General features: G+C 40.4%; 1 protein-coding gene across 4 annotated transcripts in view; it reads left to right on the forward strand.

Annotated features, from left to right (window-relative positions):
• The window catches only part of LOC132392825 (flagellum-associated coiled-coil domain-containing protein 1-like), a 58,959-nt gene that overhangs the window by 30,685 nt on the left and 1,295 nt on the right, over positions 1-26,979 (forward strand). For 3 of the 4 annotated variants that reach the window (XM_059967263.1, XM_059967264.1, XM_059967265.1), the window contains 11 exons: positions 2,476-2,597; positions 7,014-7,034; positions 8,849-8,942; positions 12,800-12,861; positions 13,166-13,263; positions 16,080-16,132; positions 18,094-18,193; positions 19,438-19,541; positions 21,197-21,268; positions 22,758-22,847; positions 25,197-25,306. In XM_059967263.1, coding sequence (XP_059823246.1) covers positions 2,476-2,597; positions 7,014-7,034; positions 8,849-8,942; positions 12,800-12,861; positions 13,166-13,263; positions 16,080-16,132; positions 18,094-18,193; positions 19,438-19,541; positions 21,197-21,268; positions 22,758-22,847; positions 25,197-25,306 — 926 coding nt within the window. The remainder of the gene's footprint in view (positions 1-2,475; positions 2,598-7,013; positions 7,035-8,848; positions 8,943-12,799; positions 12,862-13,165; positions 13,264-16,079; positions 16,133-18,093; positions 18,194-19,437; positions 19,542-21,196; positions 21,269-22,757; positions 22,848-25,196; positions 25,307-26,979) is intronic. The other variant, XM_059967266.1, reaches the window with a different exon arrangement.

The following is a 26,979-nucleotide window of genomic DNA, read 5'->3' on the forward strand; positions in this document are numbered from 1 at the left end:
GAAAACAACACCTGTTTGTCCTCTATTGGGTGACAGTTCATGGTATACAGCATGGAGATAGTTGTGGCATCAACCAGTACTTTGCCTAATTTGCTTTCAGTTGGTTTCATGTTAGGGGATGTGGTATGCAAATTGTGGCTGAATCTCCAATCAAAATATAGTTGTCTCAGCCAATCACGTTCCCACAATGTTGGTCCTCCTGTTTTTTTCCACATACAAGCCTGGTGTTGGTTGCTGTATTTCACTGTCATGATTGTCATTCCACAGTCATTACCTTTTCTCCAGTATAAGTTCTAAGCTGGATATTTGCAGGCTTCAGTTTAGTATCTTTGAAATGTCTCTCAAAGTCATTTTGTGTAATGACTGAAACAGCTGAACTAGTCTGATTCCATTTTAGTTAATTTGCCTTTCACTTCTGGTGGAAACCATATTGCTTGTCTATTGTTAATTTTCACACTGAAAATCAGTCCTGCGTCACTCATCATTATCAGATTTTTCATCAACAGCATGCAGATTAGTGCTCTTTTTGAAACTTCAACTTGACTTACTAGCTGTTTCGCTTCCCTGTGAAATTCATTTATTTTTGTCTCTGACATGCTCTTTGTACGTGTCCTATTTTTTGCATTTTCAGTAAGTTTTGCCCTTAACTCATCATTGGTCTGGAGTATGTGATCCCCTGCCACAACAGTAACACAATTTGTTTGACCAGGCCAGTTTCTGTTTGGACTTGCAGTTTTGTTCACGCTCACTTTCAACTCAATTGCATCTGCCTGTGGTTTTCATTGAAACAGATATTCCAACCGCTCTTTTAAATGTAATTTATGCAACAGTTAGGAGCCATTTTTGAATGTAAGATTCCATGAACTAAATGATCTCTTAGTGCATCACTAAGCCCATTACCACACTGTCAATGTTCAGACGATCTCTTCAATGCAACCATGTAAGCTGAAATGGACTTCTCTTCCTTTTGATTCCACTTATGAAACCTAAAGCACCCTGCAATCAATAATGGCTTTGGTTCTAAATGTTGCAACATTACTTTGACGATATCAGCCAAGCTAATTTCTGCTGGTTTGGCTGAAGCTGTCAGCATATGCCTTGAAACCAAATGCACTCAGAAAAATTGGTACTTGTTTCTTATTGGCTATTTCGTTTACTTAAAAATATTGTTCAATCCATTCAGTATATAAAATCCAGTTACCTATTATGTAATCTAACACATTTATCTTTATGATGTAGCTACTCCAAGTTTAGGTGGGTGTTGGAAAAATTGGGAGATGTTAATGAAAATGTGTGAAAGAGTAATTTACAGAAAATAATGGGAGACTGGGATTAATCTGATTGCTCTTAGAGCCAGTCTAAACTTGATAGACCAACTGGGTCTCTGATCCAAGAAATATTAAACAGTAGTAATAACCCACAAGGGGGTAAAGTAAATGTACCTATTGAAACCCAGAGCCAGCTGTCTGTGAGGTATGTTAGATCGTAGGACTGTAAAGTATAGCACATTACAGGCCCTTCGGCCCACAACGTTGTGCTGACTGTTTAACCTACTGTAAGATCAATCTTTCCCTTCCTTTCTACATAGCCTTCCAGTTTTTTTTTCATCTGTGTGCTTATCTAAGATTCTCTTAAATGTCCCTAATGTATCTGCCTCTACCAGCATCCCTTAGCAGGGTGTTCCATGCACCTACCACCCTTTGTGTAAAGAAAAACTACCTCTGAAATCTGGCTGTCCATTCCGTCTATGCCTCATAATCTTGTACAAGTTTCCCCCGCTATCCGAAGGTAGAGCGTTCCTATGAAACCTTTCGTAAGCCGAAATGTCATAAAGCGAAGAAGCAATCACCATTAATTTATATGGGAAAAATTTTTGAGTGTTCCCAGACCTAAAAAATAACTGACCAAATCATACCAAATAGCACATAAAAGCTAAAATAACACTAACATATAGTAAAAGTAGGAATGATATGATAAATACACAGCCTATATAAAGTAGAAATAATGTACGTACAGTGTAGTTTCACTTACCAGAATCAGGATGATTTAGCCAAAACCGATTTGTAGAAAAAAATCAGCGCGTACACTCATGCAAGCACACCTGCCCGCGCAAGGCTTCATGGTCATGGTGGTCTTTCTTGGGGTAAACACAAGCGGGCGCCTTTTTTCATAAGAGCAAAAATGCTCTTTGGATTTCTTTAGGTTAGTGAAAACAGGTACTAATGTAAGTCTTTCATAAAAACGAAGTGGCGTAAAGCGGGGGACACCTGTATATCACTCTCAGGTTACCTCTCATCCTCTGTCACTCCAAAGTGAAAAGCCCTAGCTTGCTCAACATGCCCTCATAAGACATGCTCTTTAATCCAGGCAACATCATGGTCAATCTCTTCTGCAACTTCCACATTCTTGTTATCAATGAGGCTCTCAGGCTACTGTTTGCCACAGCAGGTAACTAATGATGTTTATTTCACACAGAAAAGAGAATCCGTTGTCATTGCACCAGGATACACCCTGTCTCGGACCAAGAGTAACATCAGTGTCTCCTTGTGTGATGAGTTCTTCAATCGACCCAAGCCTGTCAGGACATACGTTTCAAGGTAATGTCCCTGAGATAGATAATCAGTGTTATTTCTTCTTTGGGCAGTGGGGTAGGCTGAAGCATATTGCTCATTGTATTGCAGTTTACTATGTTTATCCAAACATAATTAACTGTGTTGTATTTTCTGATTTCACTGCACTGAGTAGATCAGTGGTCCCCTAACATTTTTGGGTTACCACCCCCTTGGCTCCCAGACCACTGCTCTGAGCAGGAAATTTTTATGTGGTCTGAAAAGTGTGCAGCATCTTAAATGTTTATTTGTAATATGCATACTATGAATATTTAGAATGAAAATTGGAAAATCACATGCTTTTGAGTTTACTTATTAATTAAAGGATATAATGAAATACAGTACGACAAAGAAAACCTTTCACGTTTTGTAAACTTTTTCTCGTATGTATTACAAATCCATTGCAGTAAACACTGTCCAGATTAATTTTACATCCAGATAAAAGATACGTCTTAATCCTCATAAAATCATCCAGCTGTTCCACTTCTAGTGTGTTTCTGGTTTTACATTTGACTGAATTTATAAAACTGAACTTACATTTGCAGACAGCACTAGAAACTTGAAATGTTCCAAAAATGTCAACAAGAATTGACAGTTACAAACAAGAGAAAATCTGCAGATGCTGGAAAATACACAGGAGTTGATAGTTCTTCTAATTCTTCACTCCAAGCACATAGCTCAATATATCAGTGAATGTCTTAATTAAGCCAGTCTTAACTTTTTCAGACATGACAAATTTGAAATCACAGTATTGCTGCGATATTTTTGAGGCAATCTTTTTGTCATGGTTCATAATGGTAGATGAGTTTTTTTTGTCAGTCGTATGATATTCTCTTTTCCAAATTCAAAATTGATTGTGTTTGCAATAGCAACAGAACCAAAAGCCTGCCATTCCCTTAGCTCATCATCAGGAAATTATTATCCAAGTGATCACACGCACTTTGAGTCAAAGAATAGGCGCAGTAGCAACATTGAGCTACCAAGTTTCATTCTGTGTTTATTAAAACTTATAACAGTTTGAAACACTGACAATGAAACACTAAAATGCTTCAAAGATGGTTATAATACATTCAGTACTTAGAAAATGTATGGATTATATTCATTAACATATAATTATATGCATTAATTTTAGTATTTTAGTGCTATATTAACATAGGTATCAAAATTATAAAAAAAATTTCAGCTGCACGGCAGCTAAGGCTATGTGCACGGGAGCATTTCAGTGACTGCATGGCCATACGCCCACACAGCTTAGAGGGAACGGTGCTCCCAGGCCACATCCCCCTTTCCGGTAATTACATAAAAACTATAAAGAATTTTCATTTACAATGCACAATGAAAGAAAATTAGGAATAGCAAATTCAAAGAAGTGTCAACTAATTGCAAAATTATTCAAATCTATTTAAAGCTACATATAAAATTATTTCAGTATTTAATTAAAGTAAAAACAGTTTTCATCTCCAATTCACTACTCACATTGCTTCCTTTGAGATGGATAGGTTTGGTGCAGCAATATTAGCTTCTCAACATCAAACTGAATGTCACTCAGGAGTCTCAGATCCCACCGTTCAGTAACTTGCAGTCAATTTCATTGCTTTGAAAGAAGTTGGCGACCACACTGAAAGTGTGCTCCACTAAATAATGTTGGAAATGTTGCAAAAGGCAATAAAGAATGTCCTGACCTTTTTCCACAGTGCAGGATAGCACTCAGAGACTTTATTTCTGCAACCAAAAGTCTTGATATGGTTTTTTTGAACCTTAAATGAGATCAGTTCTTCCTTCATCCATCCTGTTAATTTCTCATTAAAAGTGTTCAGGAATAAATTTATTACCCAATCTGGAATACCCAGATGGGCACAGATACTTGAAGATCATCATCTGGTATTCTTTCTTTCTCTTTCAAATCAGAGAGGCTCAGAAATTGGAAAAGGTCGTAACAGCCAATGTTGCACTTGATAGAAATGTGGACATGACTAATTTGACTTTGATATGATTCACATCATTTCCTTGAAATTGGAGATTGATTTTATTAAACTTTGCGAATAATTCTGACAAATAAGTGTTGAATTGCTTAATATTCTTGAGTTGATTACTGAAAGAAGCAGTCTTCAAAGAATATTATTGAATTTCAAAACACGCATTAAAGAACTTCTGAGAGGAATCTGACTTCTAAGCACAAAGCAAGCATTCAAACTGTTCAATATTCTCAATACAAACCCCTCAAAATAGTTGAGAATTGAGAGCATGGGACTTGATTTTATTTACTGCTGTGATAACACTATTTAATGATTTGTGCTGCCATTCTCTTAAGGTTTTTTGTGACAAGATGCTATCTGTAAATTACACAGTGAATGGTAAATATGTTAGGTACAGCTTTTTAAAATAAATTAATAATCCCTCAGTGGTGTCCTGTCACTGATGGTGTCCAAACTGTTGCACAAGCAAAAATGTTGGTGAGGGGAATGTCCTTCCCTTTGAAAAATTGCTCAACAACCTGAAATATTGTCTCCCCTGGTGTATCTGTTTCTAATCCCCTTGCAAATAACAACTTTTGAATCCTGCTTTCATATCTTATGAAGCGAACGTAACTAAGAAACAAATATTTGTTTCCTGGCAAAATTGACTCTTCCAACCGTAGAGCAAATTCTGTTGTCCTAAGTATGTTGCACAATATGTCTTCCATGTTCTCAGACACTTCATCTATTCGTCTTTGAGCAGAGTCGTTTTCTGAGTGGAATTGTGTTAATTATTGGGTATGATGACTTACACAAAACTGTACTCAGAATCTCCCTGACTGCTGGCAGAATCAGTTCTTCTCCAATTGTATGGGTTTTTCCAGATGTAGTGATGAAATGTTTTATGAAGCACACAAACCATCACTGTTTATTTGTGGAGTGCTAGAAAATATGTTTTTAAGTGTTTTTCATTTCTGAAAGTTTTCACAAAGTGTCTTAAAATGAAGCCAAATTCTTGTTTACTTTATCAGAATATATTCTCTTCAAATATTCAAGGAACTTGGACAGCTTCACACAACAGACACATTGGCTGTTGTTGGTTGCTTGGTGCTGATATAAATCTATATTTTGGATACTCTGTACTGTCTACACTTCTTTTTTGTTTGATCTGCTTTTGCCATTTTTGTTATGGATTCATGATCACAATCAATCACCTTTTGTTTAAGTCCAACCTCAAGCACGGTGATCAATGAAAGGGAAAGTAATGACCTCATCATAGCTCAGACAAAATCTGACTCTCTACCAGAAGGTGCATTAAGTTGGGAAGCAATATCTCGTTGGGTCTTGGGCTACAAAAATACAGTCAAGACCATTTGAAAGGACAGATTCATAACTTTGCTCCATTGAATATCATATCCTAATTCACAGGAGTTGTGTCACCATGTGATTAGAGTATGGGAATTATACTAGCTAACACTGTACCATGGTAGTGATGTGTGGACCGGACCAGGAAATAACAAGATTTCTTCAGTTCAGATTTCTCATGATATACTAAATATAAGTGTCACATTGCTATTTAACAACTATAACACATTTCGAGTGAAGTCTCAGAGAACAGTGGGTTACCAAGAGATGAGGTGATTATGTGATCTTTGTAATCAATTATGAGGTACTGCAGATCAAATGCTTATAATAAGTAATTAATTTCTTAAGTTAAGCCTGTAATCCCTCAGCTGCCCCCTTGCTACCGAGTGCACTCCTGCCTTCTTTATTTTTAATCATCCCCTTAAAAACTCCTACAGTTCCTGGGATACAATATTGTTCCCATTGGGAGCCACTAGTCCAGCAGCTATTGAATACAGATCAAGAACTCTGTCAAGCTCTTCTTGTACTATCTTCTATATTGATCTCAGTCTCCATACACTTTGCTAAGTATATAGTATCTCAGCTCCTGTCCACCATGTACGATATCTCCCTCTCACATTGTACACTTGGTGTCCGCCTCGGGGCTCAGTGCTGTACTCCTTTGGTTTAACTGTCCATGTCCTCTGCAGTGTTGCTTGGCATATCCATGTCAGTGACTGACTACACAGCTCGTTACACCTGTCTCAACTCCGGAACCCGTACAACACTCAATGTAATGTACCTTTGCTTCGTCTATCTGAGACACAATCTATAGATTGCAACATCCCGAGCTCTCAAAGGTTTGGGTTCTATAGTAGGCTAGGTTTAGTAAGTTGTGATCATGCACGGCGGCACTTATAGGCTGCCTCCGGCACATATTTGGACTAATCTGGTGATTGATGCAAATAATGAATTCCCTTGAATATTTCAATATACATGTGACAAATAAAGCCAATTGTTAATCTTTTGAGTGAACTACAGTTCAGAAGGATTGTAAGCTTATTTCCTCGGCAGTATTAATTCATATTTTTATCTACTTTTTCAGGCCTGCACCAGAGAAGGACATGTGAGTGTTCACTATTCCTTATGTTTAATATCAGGCAGCTTCAGCATCAGAATAATTCACTGAGTGTCAGTGAGCATCTTTAGACCTGGACCTATTTGAAGTTGTATACCTATTCCCATCATTCCCTCACCATTTTTCTACCAGGTCTGGGAAATAAAGAGTTAAAGATAACCTAGATATGTAATTGGCTAGGGTGCAATCGTAGCCAATTACATATCTAAGGAGAATGCAGTTGGGGATTCCAGGGTGAGTATTAGAAACAATGATGTGTAGCTCTCTGGCCCCGGGTATAGGGAATACAATACCAAAGTCTACAGACAGTTCAAAAGGTGGCACTGCTGTGTATAGGAGGATGTTGATTGTCTGCTGAAATGGGCTTACTCTTGGCAAATCCCACCCAATGCTGCTAATTGTGAATTAGTGCATTTCAGAGAGATTATATAATCGGCATGGCGCTATTTCGCAGAAGTTACAAGGACAGGGTACTTGCAGGTGCGTATTCATCATGAAGGAAGCAGTGCACATTGCTTCATCAATGTAGGAAATAGATCTGCTTCAGAGCTTTGTCTCGGGAGCCAGGCAGCACAAAGACACAACTAGTGGAGCTGCAACTCAGGTTCAATCTGGACTTCAGGTCCTGTATGTACGGGGTTTGCACTTTTTCTCTGTGAGAGTCTGGAGCTTCCTGTGTTCTACAGGCAGACCATTTGGTAGGTCCATATACCTTGCCCCAGAGTGCAGGTGAGTGGTAGAATCCGGTGCAGCTGACAGCAGTGCGGAGAGACTAGAATGGAATTAGTGTAGGGTTCAGTGTTATTGGTGTCGGTTGATAGACGATGCAGAACTGTTTGGCCAAAGAGCTCATTTCCATGCTGTATGATGCTATGAACAAAGAATCTTTTTGCTTAAATAACACCAAACCTCTTTAGCAGTTAGCTGAAGAATTGTTTGCAATTCTCAGCACCACACTTTAGAAAGATGTGGAGAGGAGAAGGTAGTGTCAGAGGCAGACAAGGCAGGGCACGCTGACCTTCATCGGTTAGGGCATTGAGCTTTGGCACTGGGATGTTATGATGCAGTCGCACAAGAAGCTTGTGAGGCTGTAGCTGGAGTATTATGGCAGTTTTAGTCACCCTGTTAGAGGAAAGATTGCATTAACTTGGAAAGAATGCAAAGATGAGTTACAAGAATATTTCCAGGACTGGAGGGCCTGAGTTACAGGAGAGGTTGGACAGGTTAGGACTTTATTCCTTAAAGTCCATGAGAATGAGAGGTGATCTTATGGGGGTGTATAAAATCATGAGTATAGATGGAGTGAACACATACAATAATTTTCTCGTGGAAAGTGTGTAAAAAAAAACAGAGGGCATAGGATTAATGTGAGAGGAGAAAGATTTAAAAGCAACTTATTCATATAGAGGATCGAGTGTATATATAGAATGAGCTGCCTGAGGAGTTATTAGGGAAGGGGCAGGGACAACGTTTAAAAGACACTTGGACAGGTACACAGATAGTAAAGGTAAGGACATAGGGCAAATGTGGGTAAGTGGCACCAGCTCAGATGGGCATCTTAGTCAGTATGGATGAGTTGGATCGAAGGGCATATTACCGTGCTGTATAACTCCGACTCTGTGACCACAGATTGAGCCTGGTCTTGGGGTAAAATGGCGGCACAAGGGTTTGATCAACTTCCACCTCTTGTTCTGCTCCGTTTTGGCTCAGCCTGTTAAATTTTGGGCCCAAACCACCTTGAAAGCAACAGCAGTGATTGATTATGCCTTTGCCCTGTGAAATTGAGATCTTGTTCTTCCCAGGGAGCAGCTGATCAAGGACCTACAAGAGCAGATCACACAGCTCGTGCAGTTACTGGAAGAGGAGAGCTACAAGCAGATGGCCATGGAGAGAAAGGTGGGTCTGAAAGGTTCAGATTTAGATTTCAGGCTTAGATTAATTTAGGTTCAGATTTTAGCTTTATTTATCACATTTACATCTAATCATACAGTGAAATATGTCATTTTGTGTGAACAACCAACACACCCAAGGATGTGCTGGGGATAGCCGCAAATGTTGCCACATGTTCTGGTTTCAATGTGGCATGCTCACAATACTTGGCAGAACACACCAAGCAACAAAGCAACAGCAGTGAAACAAGCCCCATTCCTCCCTCCCTCCCATGCACATACATTGTCCTCTAACCCCACAACAGGCCATCATCGACCTCCGGCGGGCTTGTGGCTTCGCAGACACTGGGCCCCAACTACCCCAGCGGTCTTGCAAAGATTCACAGACTCATGCTCCAGCCATTGGACCTTGACCTTTGGGCTTCGATCTGGAACGTGGGACAACATTTGTGGCTGCCTCTGACTGACCTTTTGGGCTTTGATATGCAGGGTAACATTCTTGTCCAGTGTTAGGTCTCTTGCATCTCAGGGGATAAGAGTTGTATCTGGAATGTGTTAAATGCTGATGGAAGTAGCATTTGCAGGGTTTGATCCACAGAGAAGAGTGGATGCCACACCCTGTGAGCGTTGGATGAGACATGGAGCGCAGAAACAGGCCCTTGGGCTCACTGAGTCTGTGCTAGCCATCAACAGCACCTTTACACTGTTGCTATATTAATCCCACTTACACACCAGGAGCAATTTAGTCTGTGTGTGCTTGAAACCAGACCTCCCTGAGGAAACCTACACGGTCACAGGGAATACTTGCAAAATCCAGCTGCACCAGTCAGAGCAGAAGAGCCAGAAGCTCTTCAAAAGTTGTTTCTGATTGACTAAGAGAGTGGTAACTCAACCAATAAAAGGAAGGTACTGCAGGTTAAGATAGAACAGCCATTGTGAGAGAAGACCAGTGGAAGAGTGGGGAGCCTGAGGCTTTGGCTCAAAAGGCTTCGCTGAGGAGGTGTCGATGAGTGGCAGGTAAGAAACGAAAAGTTTTTATTTTCCTGTTAATCTCTGACCTTTGATATGCTTTAGCCAAGATGGTAGTTAGGGCAACGGAATGCTCCTGCAAGATGTGGAAAGTTAGGGAACCCCATAGTCTCTCTGATGATCACATCTGTGGATACTATAGCTGAGTTCCTACCAGACCAAGTGGAGGGACTGAGGGTGCATTTGGATGTAGTCAGGATCAACTGGAAGATTGTCAATTTCATTGATAAGAGCTTTAGTGAGGTGGTCACCCTAAGGTGCAGATTATACATAAATGGGTGACCAGCAGGAGAAGTAAGGGGAGGCAGGCTTTCTCTGTGGCTATCACCCTCAAACCCCTTAGGATACTGTTGGGAGCTGTGGGTGGTGTTGTGAATAGTGTAAATCACTATCAACAACTACAGTGGGATATAGATCAGTTACAGACATGGGCAGAGACGAGGGAGAGTTTTATCCAGGCAAGTATCAGTTGTTACAATTGGGGAGGTCAAATGAAAGGAGAGTTAATAATAGGTCCCTCAATATTATTGAAGTACAGATGGATATTGGGGTCTAGACACAATTCATTGGAAGTGGCTACAAAAACGGATTAGGTGGTAAAGAAGGCACACATGAACTCGCCTTCAGTGGTTGGGGTATTGAGTGTAAGAGTAAGGAAGTCATGCTACAGCTCTGTAAAACTTTAATCAGACTACACTTGGAGAACTGTGTGCAGCTTTGGTCACCCCTTTACAGGAAGGATGTGAATGACTCTGTAGAGGGTGCAGAGGTGGTTTGTCAGGATGCTGCCTGGATTAGAGGGTACGAGCTTGAAGGAAGGTTTGGACAAACTTGGGTTGTTGAGTGTAAGAGTCTGAGCAGAGACACAAGAGAGGATTTTAAAATTATGAGAGTCATAGATGGAGTAGACTGAATATTTTCAAACACCAGAGAACATGCTTTTCACTATGAAGTTTGGGGAGTGCAGGCTTAAAGGCGACGAGAGGAGCGAGGTTTTACATGGAGAGAGTGGTAGTTGTGTGGAATAGGTTGCCAGTGCTAGTAGTGGAAGCAAGCAGTTTGGTGAAGTTTCAGAAACTTTTAGATCGACACATGAATATTAAGGGAATGGAGGGACATGGTGATACACATGAGGAGGACGTTTAGTATCAATTGGCATCATGATTGATCTGTCCAGTGCTCTACTCTCCCATGTTCTATGTACCAGAGGTTAGAATGAACCCAGGTCTCTGCCTAGGTTGGGAGATTCCAACAATGATCCCAGAAATAAAATAACAAACCTGAAACTCTTTCCTCTGAAATGGTGAAAGCGGCTAACATGGAAAGGCGATAGATTAAGTTGAAGGTTAACAGTTAAGCTGCTGTCTTCCTGGTCCAGAGACCCAGGTCCATTGCTGACATTGGCTGATCCTTGTATGGAGTTTGCACATTCTCCCTGTGACCACTTGAGTTGGTTCCAGTTGCTCTAGTTTCCTCCCACTTTCCAAACAAGTGTGGCTGGTAGGTTAGTCTTAGTGTGTAGGTAAATGGTAGAAACAGTGGAAATATGGGGGAATAAAATGGGATTGGCCTAAAAGGGAGTTTTATAGAGTCTTTATAGAGATCTTCTTCACTGTTGTATGATTTCTGATTCTAAATGTCCAGCAGGAATAGGCCATTCAGCCCTTCCTGCCTGCCCTGCCATTCAATGTGACAACACTTGATCTTACCTTCTATGCCAGACAAAGTTTATCCCCCTCCTCTTATAAATCCCCTTTGGTTTGAGCCTCCAAAATACTCCATGGTAGAGAATTCCAGGCATTCACTACCCTCTGTGAGAAGTAGTTGCTGTACAATTCAGTTTTAAATGACTACTCCCTAGTTTTGTAACTCCATCTTTTTGTTTAGGAATTTCCCATCAGTAGAAACATTCCAATGAAAGGTCTGGACCTGATTTATTTCCTTTCATAGATGCTACCTGACCTCACTTCTTCCACATACTGTGTGTGTTTCTCCTTTTGTAGGAAGGAATTACTCTAATAGAGGTCTTTGAGATAATGAACTGGTTTGTAGTGTGGGCTGAGGAAATGTTTCCATCTGTGAGACACCAAACTAAGCCTCATACTGTCATGAGTAGATCTGACAGGTAATACAAAAACATCAGTGGAGGACGAAGTCATTCCTACGTGGCACGGATGAGGTAAAAAGTACCAGTGTCCATGAAGGAGATACCAGAAACCTGCAGAGAGCAAGAAGGCACAGAAAGAAGTTCCAGTGGGTGAGGTGAAGGGGAAAGAATGTTAGAAGTCTATATACTAGCTTGGGTTAATGAGCTGAAAAGGTCTGCTTCTTTGTTGTACATTCTACTCATACTATATTCTTCAGATTTAAAATTAAGATTAGCTTTATTTTATCGCATGTACCTCAAAACATACAGTGAAACAGATCATTTGCACCAAATCAGATCAGCGAGGATTCTGCTAAGCAACCCATAAATGTCGCCACACTTACAGCGCCAATACATGCCCACCATACGTCTTTGGAATGTGGGAGGAATTCAAAGGCACTGTAATAGTATTACGCTACTGCGCCTCCCTCCAGTTGCCTGTACAATGAACTATAATCTAACCACATTTTTATGCAGTTTTGTGTCAAAAGCTCTCAGTCATTTACAGTGAAAGTTCTCTGTATTGCTCCTTTCAAATTATAAACCATGAGACCCACCAGTAGTGAATAAGGAACTACTTCCAGGGTGTTTGTGTGGTGGGGCAGGCAGATGGGGGGTTTGCTGATGGGATAGGAAGCTGGCTTGGTGTTTCAGGGAGATGGGCACTCACTGCACATTATTGGGTCCAGTTTCAGAATAAGAACGAGCAGGCAAGGTTGTTGTTGGAGAAGAAGTATGAAGAACACATGAGGTAGGATTTCAAAAAAAGGACGGCTGAGACGTTCTTTAGCATGCATTTGGGCTGCACATTGAGAGGTGAGTGTGCATCATGCTGTACTTGCCCCAGGTTTGCTGGACATGAATGGGTGGGGCTATTACCATGGTAACATTCCTAAAAGCCTGTAGCAATGTTTTCCTTAAGGGTCAAAAGTAGCCTGAGATTAATGTTTGAAACAAAATTCAGGATTGGAGGACCTCTTGCCCTTGTAAACGAATGTTTTGAGCAATCAGGGGATGGAGAAAGGGCCAGATTGTGAAGATTTATTCTGTTTCAGTGAAACTGCTGCTAACCATGCTCTTGAAGTCCAGGCGATGAAAGAGAAATTTGAAGAGTCAATGGTAGAGATCAAAATGGACGCAGAGAAGCAGTATGGTAGGTTCCATTCACACCACATGCAACCGTTTTGCTGTGGAGAGAAACACACACAAAATACTTATGGCGAAGTTATGGTGGTCACTCACAATACTGAGGAACTCAGCAAGTCTGTTTATTTTATCAATGTTGACTGTTTATTCCTCTCCATTGATGCTGCCTGACTTGCTGAATTCCTCCAGCATTTTGTGTATATTGCTCAAGATTTACAGCATATACAGAATCTTGTGTTTATTGTATGTAGATTTGCTGTTTCTCTGCTTCCCAAAAAATTACAGTATTTAATTTTAAAGGAAAATTTGTTGATGAATTTCAAAATGGTGTCCACCCTACGAGACGTTATAGTAATTTATTCACTCATTGAGCCGTTGTCTGCTGAGGTTTCAGCGAATTCTGGTACATTTTACCTGTAAGGATAGCACACATTGCACTATTCTTCACTGACTTCAGCACTCCGCATGAGACTACCTCCTTCCGTGTGCGGACCAGTTTGTATTGCGGCCAAGTTCGGAGGTTGGAGTTCAGAGACTGGCACGTCTAGAGGTGGAAGCTTGGAGGTTGAAGACCCAAGTCTGTAAGGCTGGAGGTTGAAGACCCTGGGTCATATGTCTGGAAGTCAGAGGGCAATGTCTCTGAGTCTGAAAGTCAGGGACCAAGGACTAGAGGTCAGAGGACTGTGTGGGTGGATAGGAGGGAGGGCAGGAAAGGGGCTTGTGTTGCTGTGGTGATTTGTTTTGTTGTTCTACTGAACATTGTGGCCATGCTATGTTGGTGCCAGAATATACAGCCTATGAGCTCTCCCCTGCACGTGCTTTGGCTGTGTTGGTTGTAAACCAACTGTTTTCATGTACATCTGCTAAATAAATAAATCTCTTCACATGTGTGGAAATTGAATTGCCATATCAAATCCAGTCCTTGTATGGAACAGTGAAGCATTTTTTTGAAGAAGACCTTATAACCAAAAAAGGTTTGACTAATGCATAGGCCCAGGCACTGAATCCATCTGTTATTGCTTCATCTGTCTGCTTTCTGTAATCAGATGAAGTTTATGTTTGGTGGATGACATATAGTTTGGTCTGCATGAGCTATCAAATCATCGTGTTAGAAAGTGCAAAGTAAAATTATTGGACTAGTCTGATAAATGATGCACAGGGGTCAAACCCAGACTGATGTCATAGTGTGCTGAATTGGTGTGAAGTGCAGCACGTCAGATACTGGGCCAATTTTGTACACAGTGTACAAGACCAGTCTGATGTGTGGTGGAAGGGTATCTGGACTGGTTTAATACAGAGAACTGTGGACTGATCTGGTGTATAGTTACTGAACTGAAATGATAAATAATAAATAGTTGTAGTTTTGGTTTGTATACGTTACCTAGAGCAAAAGGTGTCAAGATATATTATGAAATAAAATGTTATGCCAAGCCATACAGATGATCAAAAGCTTTGTCAGAGAATTAGGTTTTAAGGATGATGGTGATGGAAAGAGGGAATGAAGCTGATTGATTGTCCACAACCCAGGGCCTTGGTAGCTGCTTGCACAGTTATAGATGGGGACTGACTGAAGTGTGAATTCTGCTCTTTGTGCACAAATTAAAAGGTGGAGTTCTGCTGAAGGCTCTTCTGTTTGAGATCTTATTGCTGTTTCCAGCATTTTCTGTTTTTACTACACAATGTCACCCCAATGTGAGGGAAGAGTTGAAGCAACAAAAAAAAATTTGTTGGGTGCAACTTGGAGAGAGAGGAAAATGAGGAAGGGATAGGGAGATAGAAATATTTCAAGATTCAAGCTTATCTATCAAACGTATATTGGAACATACAGGGAAATAATAGTATTGTTTCCATTAACAACCAAAATATTTATAGTTACTTCAGAAATTAAGAGCCAAAAAATCTAACAAAAAATGTAGATTAAAGCTAAAGATAAAGCTTAGTTTTATTTGTTTGTACATGGAAAGATACAGAGAATGTTATTTGTGTCAAATCAAATCGGCAAGCATGTGCTGAGGGCACCCCCCCAAGTGTCGCCACGCTTCTGGTGCCAACATGGCATGCCCACAACCCACTAAGCCTAACTGTATATCTTTAGACTGTAGGAGGAAATCAGGGTGCCCGGAGGAAACCCGTGTGGTCACAGGAAGAACGTACAACCTCTTTACAGACAGCAGCAGGAATCTAACCTCGATGGGTGACATTATAAAGCGATGTGCCAACCACATTACTGTATTACCCCCAGAACTGATGGTCTTGGGTTCTAAATGACTGGTGTCCATTAATAACTGTTACATTGCAATGATTTCCAAGAATTGCTTAAATTCTAGGAATTGTTGGCCTTAATTCAAGGGGAGTGGGTATTGTGACTAGTGGGAAGCAGTGTGTGGACTGATTTGCTTCAAAGAGAGGCAATACTTGTCACTTTAAGCATGATAGCCTACAGCAGTAAAGGGATTAAATACCTGGCCCACACTAACATTGTCTCCGTAGTGTGTGGATTTGTCTTATGAATACTTGGGGTGGATGGCTACCTCAATTGTGAACTGATTCCACAACCTACAGGCTCACTTTCAAGGACTCTACAATTCATATTCTCAGTATTACTTGTTTCTAGTTGTACAATTAGTCTCTTGTATATTGGGCATTTGTCAGTCTTTATGTATAGTGTTTCATCAATTCTATTATTTTTCTTTAAAAGCCTGTAAGAAAATGAATCTCAGAGGTATATGGAAACATATACAGCATGTACTTAGATAATAAATTTACATTGATTATAACTTTGATCACTTCTGATGCAACATATCTTCTCCTTTTCTTCTATAGCCGAGCTGAAGGGAGAGCTTGATAGCACACAGGCTGCATTTATGTCCTATAAGGTAAGTAACAAAGATGTCTTTAAATTTTATAGCACTCTATAATGAATTGCCTCAGAAAACAATTAGTTTCATGGTGCTATGACGTGTGTAAGTTATCATTTCAGCATATTTTGCCCCAGCAATGTTCTAATGCTGGTTTGAGGTTACTTAATTTGTATCTAGAGGTGGCAGTGGAGGGAAGGATATTGGAGTTGGAAATAAAGAAACGGGGATAAAAACAAAAGCAGAAGATTGTCACTGGATCTTCGAATCTGCTCTGCCATTCAGTATGACCATTACCTCAATACTACTGCCCTCTCATACTCCTTGATACCTTTTGTTCTTAAATTTCAACCATCCAACCTCTGTGATGGCAAATGCCCTATGTGAAGAAATTTCCCTTCATCTCAGCCCTAAGTGTTTTTTTCCCATATCCTGAGACCATCGAAATGACACTGACAGTGGTGCAACGTATTGCTGGTCTCAGCTCAAGTACCGGGAAAATCCAGGAACTCCCGCCCAAGCTACTGCTTATACCTAAAACATAAATGTGTTATGATCCAGGAGCCTAGTGTTAGAACACTCATCTAAGTGTGTCTGAGTCTGGGCTTTTAAAATCCATTCATCCCTAGAGGTAAAGCTGGAGCTGTAGAGCAGGGAAAAGAAGTGCTTTGGCCTATTGTGCTGACTATCAGGCACTCATTTAGACCAATCATACACTGATCTTGTTTTATTCTCCCCACGTTCTCATCAACTGCCCTAGATTTTTCCACCTTTGGGGCCAATTCATGCTTGGGAAATCAGAGCATCCAGGAGAAATCCATGTGGTCATAGAACCTGCAGACTCCACACCATCAGCACCGGGGGGGGGGGGGGAAGGAGAGGGGGTCATAGTCAGGACTGAACCCAGGTTGCTGAAGCCATGAGGTCACAGCTGGACCAACCTCACCATTGTTCTATCTTAATCAAAGCAAAGAACTGAATTCACTCAAATCTGTTCTCCTTGTACGTTTTTCATATTTAAAGAGAGTTCCTCTTGTCAAGTGTCCCTATCATTTCCTCTGTCACTTGCTGTACATACAATCAGCTGAGGCATATAAACTAATCTTAAGTACATACAGCCAGTTACTTGTACATTGTTTTAGAGGATTGCTTTTATAGTTATTGTGTTTTTTTGTGCTGCATTGGATCTGAAGTAACAAACATTTCCTTCTCCTTTACACACCTGTTCTGAAGAATGACAATATTAAAAGTAAAATTAAGAGCTTTGTTGCCAAAGTTTTGATTATGGTGCACATTGTTACATTGAAGGAAGAAGTTTATAGAATTAACAGAGATTTCACATGCCCCTGAATTTTCACTTTGTGTGTATGTACTTTGGAAGCCAAATCAGTAGAGTTATTATTATATTCTTTTTCCTATTAGTAGGGGTTTCTTATGTCCATTCTGGGCAGTTCACACACCTTTGGTCCCCAACAGCACTCAGCTCTAATCTGTGGCTCCAAGTTGCCGTTTACATGCAACTGTGGCCGGCTCGCTTTGACGGCGAGGTGAGGGTACCCAGTGGGCTCATGCCACAGTGAGATAGCAATGAAGACTAGGCAAATGAGATCAATAGTGAGGTCCAACAAAGAGACAGTTCTGCAACACTTCATATAGAGTGAAGGGTATGACAAGGCACAGAAAAAAAATCATGGTCATCCACTGCAAACAAGGAAGAGCCCAGTTGTGACAACTACTTGTCCCACTGGATCTGGACTTTTGAGGTAGAGAGAGTGGAACTGCTCAAGGCAATATCTTTTCCACTTTGAAAACCCTCCTGCAGAAATTTCTTTGCACAGGTCCAACTGTCATCATCAGATATGCCAGGCAACCAATCTAATTTTCCTATTAAAAACAGGATTGTAGCAAATGCTACTTGGGGCTGTTCTGCAGTTTATTTGTAACATTATTAATTCCAATTTGATGGTTTCTTGAATCAGGAATCCATCATTGAAGAAATGAATGAAAGCTGGGCACAGAGAGAAGCTGAAATGAACAAGCAGTTTGAAGCAGACAAGAGAATGGAGTTGAGCCTGCAGGGTAATTGACCATTTCAGCAGGAAAACTACTGAGCATGAATTATAGTGGGAAATGGGGGAAGCATGGAGTATTTGGACTGGGCATGTTGTGAGGCTGTGTATGAAAAGAGCCATATTGTAAGTACACAATGTGTATAAATGTTTAATGGAACACTTATGTGCTGATAACACAACTACTATCATCTTGTATAGTGCTGGTTACTAGATTGCTGCTGCAGCAGTGATACACCATCAATAACTCACACTGAGACGTAAGGCGAGATATCGGCTTTTATTGACTGGAAGAAGGAACCAGGAGTGAGTGTCCATCATACTATGTCCTGGAGACTGAGGCCCAGCGTCAGGCCTCAGATCGCCTTTATACAGGGGCCTGTGGGAGGAGCCACAGGAGCAGTCAGCAGGAGGCGTGTCCAGACAGGCACATAGTTCACCACAAGCAGTAGTCACTTGCTACTAACTACCATGGATGGTGAAAATGTTCCACCCCCATTTTAACTACCTTGTTTATTTAGTGTGGTTGGAAAGGGAATCAAAAGTAGTCAATACCAATGGCTGAAGTGCTCTAAATGGTGTTCTCTGTTAACTTACCTGTTTATCCTGTTAGATTTGCCACATCCATGGAGCAGCTGATTGTGTACGTGTATAAATTAGAGTTTGGGTAGAGCAGATTTTGAACCCCTAGAGCAGTGATGAGCTTCAAAGCCATGCAGATGTTTTACTGGGTCAAGAAATAGAGCATGGGACAAACAGACCATGTCAGCTTTTGCTTCTAGAGGATTTGTTTAAGGATTAATGTTTAACTAGGCAGAAATGGTGTCAAGGGATCACGCATATTCTCCCAAACAGACCCCTTCTTACCAAAACTGCAGCTTTTCCTCAATAAAAAAATGTCAAAGAAACTGCAATGGTAGAATCTGGAGCAAATAAAGAGCTGCTGGAAGAACACACCTGGTCTGGTAACATCTGTATAGTGAAATGGCAGTCAACACTTTGGGTCAAGACAATTCGTCTGGCCTATGCATTTCCCTCTGCAGATGCCAGCTGACTATCCAGTTTCCTCCTACAAATTGTTTTTTTGTTCCTTAATGATATTGGCCTCCAGCAATAAGCCGGATTTGAGTCCACCAGCACTGATATTAGAAATATCTTGAATTGCCAAAGTGGGAAAGTTTATAAGGTTGTACCCACACACAAATGTCTTGTGATATAGCATACAATGAATGAGATGTTTCTTTTATCTGTCAGAGAACACCTTGAAAAAGAAATGTGACCAAGAGAAAAAGTTAATTGAAGAGCAATTCCAAAAACAGATTACTTCCATGCTTGAGGAACACAACATTGAAATGGAGGTGAGCAAAATCTTTTTAATATGATACCCACTGGGAGAAATGAATACAAGTGCTTAAAGATATGTATTTTGATTGTTTTCCACAAAGGAGATGTTCCACTTCTTTCAATGGAATAGTACATTACAAATGAAATACTTGGGATAGACTATCAGGTTTTTTTCCCCCCAACATCATTTTTCAAGTGCAGTATCAATAATTTGCATTTGTGGTTCTTTCAACATAATAAATACTCGAGAACACTTAAGATTGTTATAAATGGAAAGTTGGCCTAAAGAGGTTTATCAGAATAAGTGAAAAGATCTTGATGAAAGGGCTAGCTTTCAGAAGTATCTTTAAGGAATTTTAAGACTGGGCAGCTTAGACAGGGAATTCCAGAGCTGAAGACAGAGATTTCTGGAATGGACACTTGAAATTTGGTTACATGTAAGTGGTCAGAATTGAAGTAGCATGAAGGTGCAGAGGATTGAATAAACAGATGGAATAGGGAGGGGGTTGCTGGAAACCACTTTTTAAAGTAGCTTTTCTAAGATATTAGATGAATTGTAAGACTAAAGTCATAGTTTAATCAAAACGTACTTTTTTAAAAAAACAAACTAGTGTATTTTTCACAGCATGTGGTGGTTTGTCCCCATTTACTGGTAGAAAGTAATATATATACCTTTTCATTTTCCATTGGCTAAGTGTAGGCATATTACACGTGGTGTAATTGTGCAACCATTAATTAATTTATTTTTATCTAAGGAATTTTCTGTTTTCTCAACTGTAAAGGTGATGGATTTTCAGAGGCATCATCTTTTTATCTTCACCTTCTTTGCTTTTCCCTGCTTTGCTTCTCAATTTTTCACTTTGCTTAGTATTTGTGTGTTTGTTTAAACTTTAAACTAAACAATCTTTAAGAATTAAGACTCCTCGCCATTCTTGACCCCCAGAAGAACCCTAACGATCAGGAAAATAACTTGATATTACAGGGTTGACTTGGAAGGGTTTGAAGATGAGGATGAGAACATTGAAATTGAGGCCTCACTAGATTTGGAACCATTACAGATGGAGTGATTAATGAATGTAACCTGATGTGAGTTAAGCATATGAAAAATTCTGCAGATGCTGGAAATTCAGAGTAACACATACAAAATGCTGGAGGAACTCAGCAGTTTAGGTAGCACCTATGCAAAGGAATAAATTGTTGATGTTCCAAGCTAAGAAACAGGACCTGATGAAACACTAATTCCGTTATCCTCTAGGTGTATTCAAAAATGTAACTGGATGTTCAGTTGATGGTGTTGAAATTCCACACAAATTTTGATAGGTTAAATGGCTTTTCCTCAAATTAGAATTTTGTTCAAAGAATTTTAGTCAGAATATTTTTTCCAGTTTTGGAAATAAAGAAAATCCAAATTCTCTGCTAATAACATCCAGCTTGGGTTACTTTATTTTTTATTATAATAATTATGTAATAATTACATTAAAACTTGATACAAACATAAAAATTTTAAAAAATACTGTCCTATTACATACAACATAGGTACACTTGACATTTTTCCATTAAGTTAGCTGTGATTTTGGAATTTAGTGAACTTGAATTTGGCAATCTACAGATAACTGAAGCACATTTTTAAAAATGTAATCCGACTTGGTCTTTGATTCTGCTTTCTCAGGAAGCTGCTAACAAATTTAATGCCATTTCTGGAACAGTCGAGGAGCTAAAAATGTCAAAACAGAAGATCCAGGTATAACCATATGGCCAGGAACAATTCAGTGCTATTTTGGAATTACCTTTATGAAGGTAAAGCAGCTTTGGTTACATAGCATTCCTGTCAACTACAGTGGCTGGATCTGCACGGGTTAATTAAGTAACGGGTTCATTAATTCACGGGTTCAATGGTAAGGAGGTCTTGCTACAAATGTACAGGATGTCATTGAGACTGCTCCAGGAGTACTGAGTCTTGGTCATCATACCCAAGGGTATATTTAGTGGCAATTGGTATACTGCAGATAAAGATTTTAAAAAGTCATTCTTTCATTAAATGTGAACTGCCTTGTGACAGGGTACAGAATTTAAAACTGGAGGATAATTTACACTGCTGAACATAGAGGCATCTCATGATGAGATTTTTCATTGCAGGACATGGGTGTTGCCATTTTCCATAAAAGCTCATTGCTATACACACAGCCCTCACCTGCAACTCCTCCATTTCCCACTCATCTGTCCTCGTCCCATACTCTTGCTACTGACATAAAAAGGATGGGATTTCCCTTTATCCTCACCTGCCACCCCATCAGCCTCCACAACTTGCACCATCTCCAACGGGATCACTCTCCCCACTGATCCCCCTCCAAGCACTTATCCCAACCATCTCAGATGTTAAGCCTGCCCTACACCTCCTCTCTCACTACCCTCAGAGCCTGAACCGTCCTAGGTGAGACAGTCCTTCCCATGTGAATATACCAGTGTCATTTATTGCTTCCCAAACAGCCACCTCTACATCAGTGACACCCAACACAGATTGGGGGAATGAGTTCGAGCACCTTCGCTCATTCCATTTTAAAACCAGGATCTTCCTGTGGCCAGTCATTTTAATTCCACTTCCCATCCCCACACTGACATATCTCCTCTACTGCAAAGCTGAGGCTAGATGCAAATTAAAGGAACATCTCAAATTAAATTTGGGTAATCTCCAATTTTATGGCATCACCCTTTGTTTTCCCTTACCTCTTCTCTTTCCCGTCATCCCACCAGTCAACCCTACCTTTGTCCCCATGGTTTCTCATTTGCTTCCCTTCACTCTATTGTCCACTATCCTCTTCAGCTTTCTCCTCCCATCATCCCCATTCCTCCCCATCTCACATGGATTCTTCCAGCTGTTGCTCCTGCCCCACCCCCACCCCATTCCTTTTTTCTGGTTCCTGGCTTCTTTCCTTTTCACCCTGATGAAGGGTCTCAAGTCAAAATGTCTGTTCATTTTTCTCTATCAATACTACCTGGCTTACAAGCTCCTCCAGCAATTTTTATGTGTTGTATAGTGACAGCCTGTATTCATATTTATGGGCTCAAATAGAGGAACACAGCAGATCAGGCAGCATATATGGAGAGGGAAAAAAGCAGTCGATGTTTTGGGTCGAGACCCTTAATCAAGACTCAAATTAGGATTATTTCTAGATCTGTAAGTGTTTCTCTGGGTTTCCAGCACCTGCAGGATCTCATGTTCAAATTTACAGGATCTGCAGGAACAACTGGAAAAGAAGACAGAAGAGCTACAGTATCAGACTGAACACCTAAGCCATGTCAAGGAACGGCTACAAGCAACGGTAATCAGATGTTTGGTCACTTTTGTGTAAATGTTTCTAGTTTTGGAAACCAAAGCTTAACTTCCCAGTGGCTTAGGAATACCAAACATGCAAACAATAGCAGAGGCTGAGATCCATTTGTCTGCGTGCTTGGCACTGAGTCAGAAGATCATGGTCACAGTTGCCACTCTGAGCTGGGATAGTACTGGAAGATACTAGAATTACCTAACAATTCAGGCACTGGGCACACCACAGTCTGCCCAAAACTCACTGGTTAATAGTGTTGCCTTTAGACTCTTCAGGATATTAATTAAGACCATAAGACATAACAGCAGTATTCACCCATCAAGTCTGCTCCATCATTCCATCAAGGCTGATTTATTGTACCTCGCAACCCCATTCTCATGCCTTCTCCCCATAACCTTTGACACCCTTACTAATCAAGAAACCATCAACCTCCACTTTCAATATACCCAATGACTTGGCCTCAATAGCTATCTGTGGCGATGAATTTGCATAAAGAAATTCCTCTTCATCTGTTCTAAAGGATGTCCTTGTATTGAGGTTATGCCCTCTGGACCTAGACTCCACCACTAAAGAAAACATCCTCTCCACGTCCACTCTGTTTTGGGCTTTCAATATTCCATAGATTTCAGTGAGATCCCTCAAGCAAAACTTGTACATCAACCCTTTTATTTGCAGTAACAATCTCATGAACCTCTCACTGGACTCTCCAATGTCAGCGCATCCTTTCTTAGGATGAGGGGTCTGAAACAGCTCACAATACTCCATGCATTCTAGCCAATGCCTTACAAAGCCTCAGCATTATATCCTTGCTTTTATATGCTAGTAATCTCAAAATGAATGCTAACATTGCATTTGCCTTCCTCACCAGCAACTCAAATGCAAGTTAACCATTAGGGAATCCTGCATGCGTACTCTTTGCACCCCGGATTTCTGAATTTTCTCATTTCCTTCTACCAAAGCGCATGATCACTTCCCAACACTGTATTCCATCTCTACTTCTTTGCCCATTCTCCTAAACTGTCCAAGACCTTCTGCAGACTCCCTGCTACTTCAACACTACCTGCCCCTCCACCTATCTTTTATTGTCTGCAAACATGGCCACAAAGTCATCAATTCCATCATCCAAATCATTGACATACAAGATGAAAAAAAGCAGTCATAACTCTGACCCCTGCGGAACATTACTAGTCACTGTCAGCCAACCAGAATAGACCCCCTTTATTCCCACTCTGCCATTTAAGATTTACTATGAGTATGAGGGTTGGCAGAGTATCCAGTAATTTCCAAAATCTTAGTAAGTTCCAAAATCGTAGTAACTGTTCTTACATCTGGTGGTGTGAGTCCTGAGGCAACTGTACCTTCTACCTGATGGCAGCAGCGAGAAAAGAACATGCTTACTAAGTTGGTAAAATTGTCTGAGGTGACCAATAAAATTGTATCATGTAGCTTTTAACCCAGGGCAGAAAAGATTCTGGGGAGAAGTATAGGGGAATGACGTAGGCAGGATTTTTTTTTTACAGTGATGGGTGCATGAAACACACTGCCAAAGGTGGTGGTAGAGGCAGATACAGTACAGATATTTTAATGTATCTTAGATAGGCACATAATTGATAAAAAAAAATGGATGACTATACAGGAGGGAAGTGTTAGATTAATCGTGGAGTAGGTTAACAGTTTGGTACAAAATCACTGGCCAAGGGCCTTACTGTGCTGAACCATTCTATGTTCAAAAGGTTTATAGCAAGAAGAAACAATAGATGGAAAGCTGATCTAGCCTGATTTTGCTCACACTCAGAACATGAAAGGTCTGGCAAAACCAAAAGAAAGTCTGCTGCCCTCAGCACATCAGACTTTTGCCTTCCTCAGTCTGAGATGAGCTGGAGCACAGATGGGGGTATCACTTCCAAACAGTGATCATTTTCATTTGACTGGGTCATCTATTCTTTGGAAAATTAGCGACCATTTCCTTAATTTAATTATTTGTTCATGTTTTAAACAACTTGTTTTTGTGTGGTGATGGGCCTCTTGTCCCTTGTCCTTGTCACGCATGGTGGGCTCACTCATTCAGCCCTCTGTATATGTGCAAATAGGTCCAGTGGCATATTGACCAGCTCAACAGCAGGTTATAAAATCAGGCTGAGATAGGAGGAAAATTATTATCATGCTGGAAAGCAAACTGTTTTGAAGCGGGTGATACAGAATCTTTGATCAGAGGGATATGCAGAGGAAGAGGACAGAGCTCCCCCTCCCCACTGAATGTGGCTCAGATGTAGAATAGTGTCCAATTATTTATTGTAGCTCATTCTCAATATCTGATTTACAAAATAACATTTATTATTTCAGGAAGCTAAACTGACAGAATTTGAAGGACTCTACAAGACAGACATAAGCTCCCTGCAGAGGAAATATCTGAGTTCCATAGAAGTTTTAGAGAATCAAAACATGGATCTGAAGTAAGAACACAATCTAGGTCCTTGCTTTACCAAGATCATACTTCACTAATTATTTAGAGTAAGATGCACTTTTTGGCCTCGAAAATAGTTATCTGTACACATTGAATCTTTGTGAAATATTTTCCCTGTTCTATGTGTGAAATCATTGTACTGAATTTGTGATATCAAAATGCCTCTCTAACTGTTCTATACCTTATGTCATCACTGAAATCTATATTTCAATCATGTTCTGGCCAAAGACGTTTTCTCCGAATTCCTTACTGAACCAGTGAACAGGTAAAGAATAGTCCAAATTCTCCACACTATTAAATTACTTATTAATAATCCCTCTATTAGATCACCCTTTGATTAAAAAACAAAAATTTCATAATTAACCACTGAGTTCTGGTAATAAGCAACTGATCTTTTCCATTTGCTCATTCAAATGACTGGACTTCACAGCAAAAGGCTTAATCTCGTCCTTGTACCTAATAGGAATCATTCAGAAGTACAAGAGATGCTGGAGATCTGGAGGAACTCAGCAAGTCAGGCAGCATCTATGGAGGGATAAGAACAGTCAATGTTTAGGACTGAAATCCTTCCTGAGGACTGGAAAGGCAGAATAACAGGGGAGGGGAGCAAGAACAGGAGTTGCCAGGTAAGGGGGATAAAAAGCGAATAATGTGAGAAGCTGGGAGGTGATAGGTGGAAAAGGCAAAGGGCTCAAGAAGGAATTCGATAAGAGAGTACAGTACATTTCAAGTAAAGAGGAGATGGGGATCCAGAATAAGGAAGGTGAAGGTAAAGGCGATGGCAAGTTATGGAGGAGAGGAAAGGGAAAAGAGAAGGGTAAAAGGGGCATAGATACAAGGGAAAACAGAGGGGAATAGTACCAGGCATTAGAGAAATCAACATTTTGCCAAGACAATTTGAGGCATTGCTCTTCTAGTCAGTGTCCGGCCGCAATATAGAAGCACAGGAGGCCAAGGAAAGACATGTGGGTGCACGAGTGGGATATAGCTGGCCACAGGAGCAAAGGTTACCAACGAAGCGATCTCCGTCAATGTCTGGCAGATCTCACTGATGTCGAGGAGGCTGCACCAGTCAGTATAATTTTCATTACAGCCATGGAAAAAAATCTGACCTGTTTAAAGGCAGAACGTTACTTGAAATCCTTTATACCTCTGGAATTGCCTTGAGGGTGTTTTGAGCTTGTTTATCCTGCTTTATTTAGTGGCATAAATGGACTGTATATAAATTAGCCAGCCAAGAAAATGCAGGAACTTTTGTTCACAGTAAATAGAAGTTTCTCCTGCAGTGAATTGTATGTCAAAACACATCCTGATTAGGTGATCTATGCTCGTTTAGAACATAGAACAGTGCAACACAGGAACAGGCCCTTCAGCGCACAATGTCGTGCTGAACCAATTAAATTAGTAATCAAATAGCCAACTATAGCAATCCCTTCTGCCTACACAACGTCCATATCCTTACGCGTCCCTCACATTCAGGTGCTTATCTAAACATATCTGAAAAGTGCCAAATGTATTTGCCTTGACCATCATCCCAGGCACCCACCACTGTAAAAAAACACTTGCCCCCTTACCTCTCCTTTGAAATCACCCCCTTTCACCTTAAATTCGCGCCCTCTGATATTAGACTTCTCAACCCTGAAAAAAAGATACGATCTATAC

Source organism: Hypanus sabinus, chromosome 4 (genome assembly GCF_030144855.1).
Source record: "Hypanus sabinus isolate sHypSab1 chromosome 4, sHypSab1.hap1, whole genome shotgun sequence".
NCBI classification, from domain to species: Eukaryota; Metazoa; Chordata; class Chondrichthyes; order Myliobatiformes; family Dasyatidae; genus Hypanus; species Hypanus sabinus.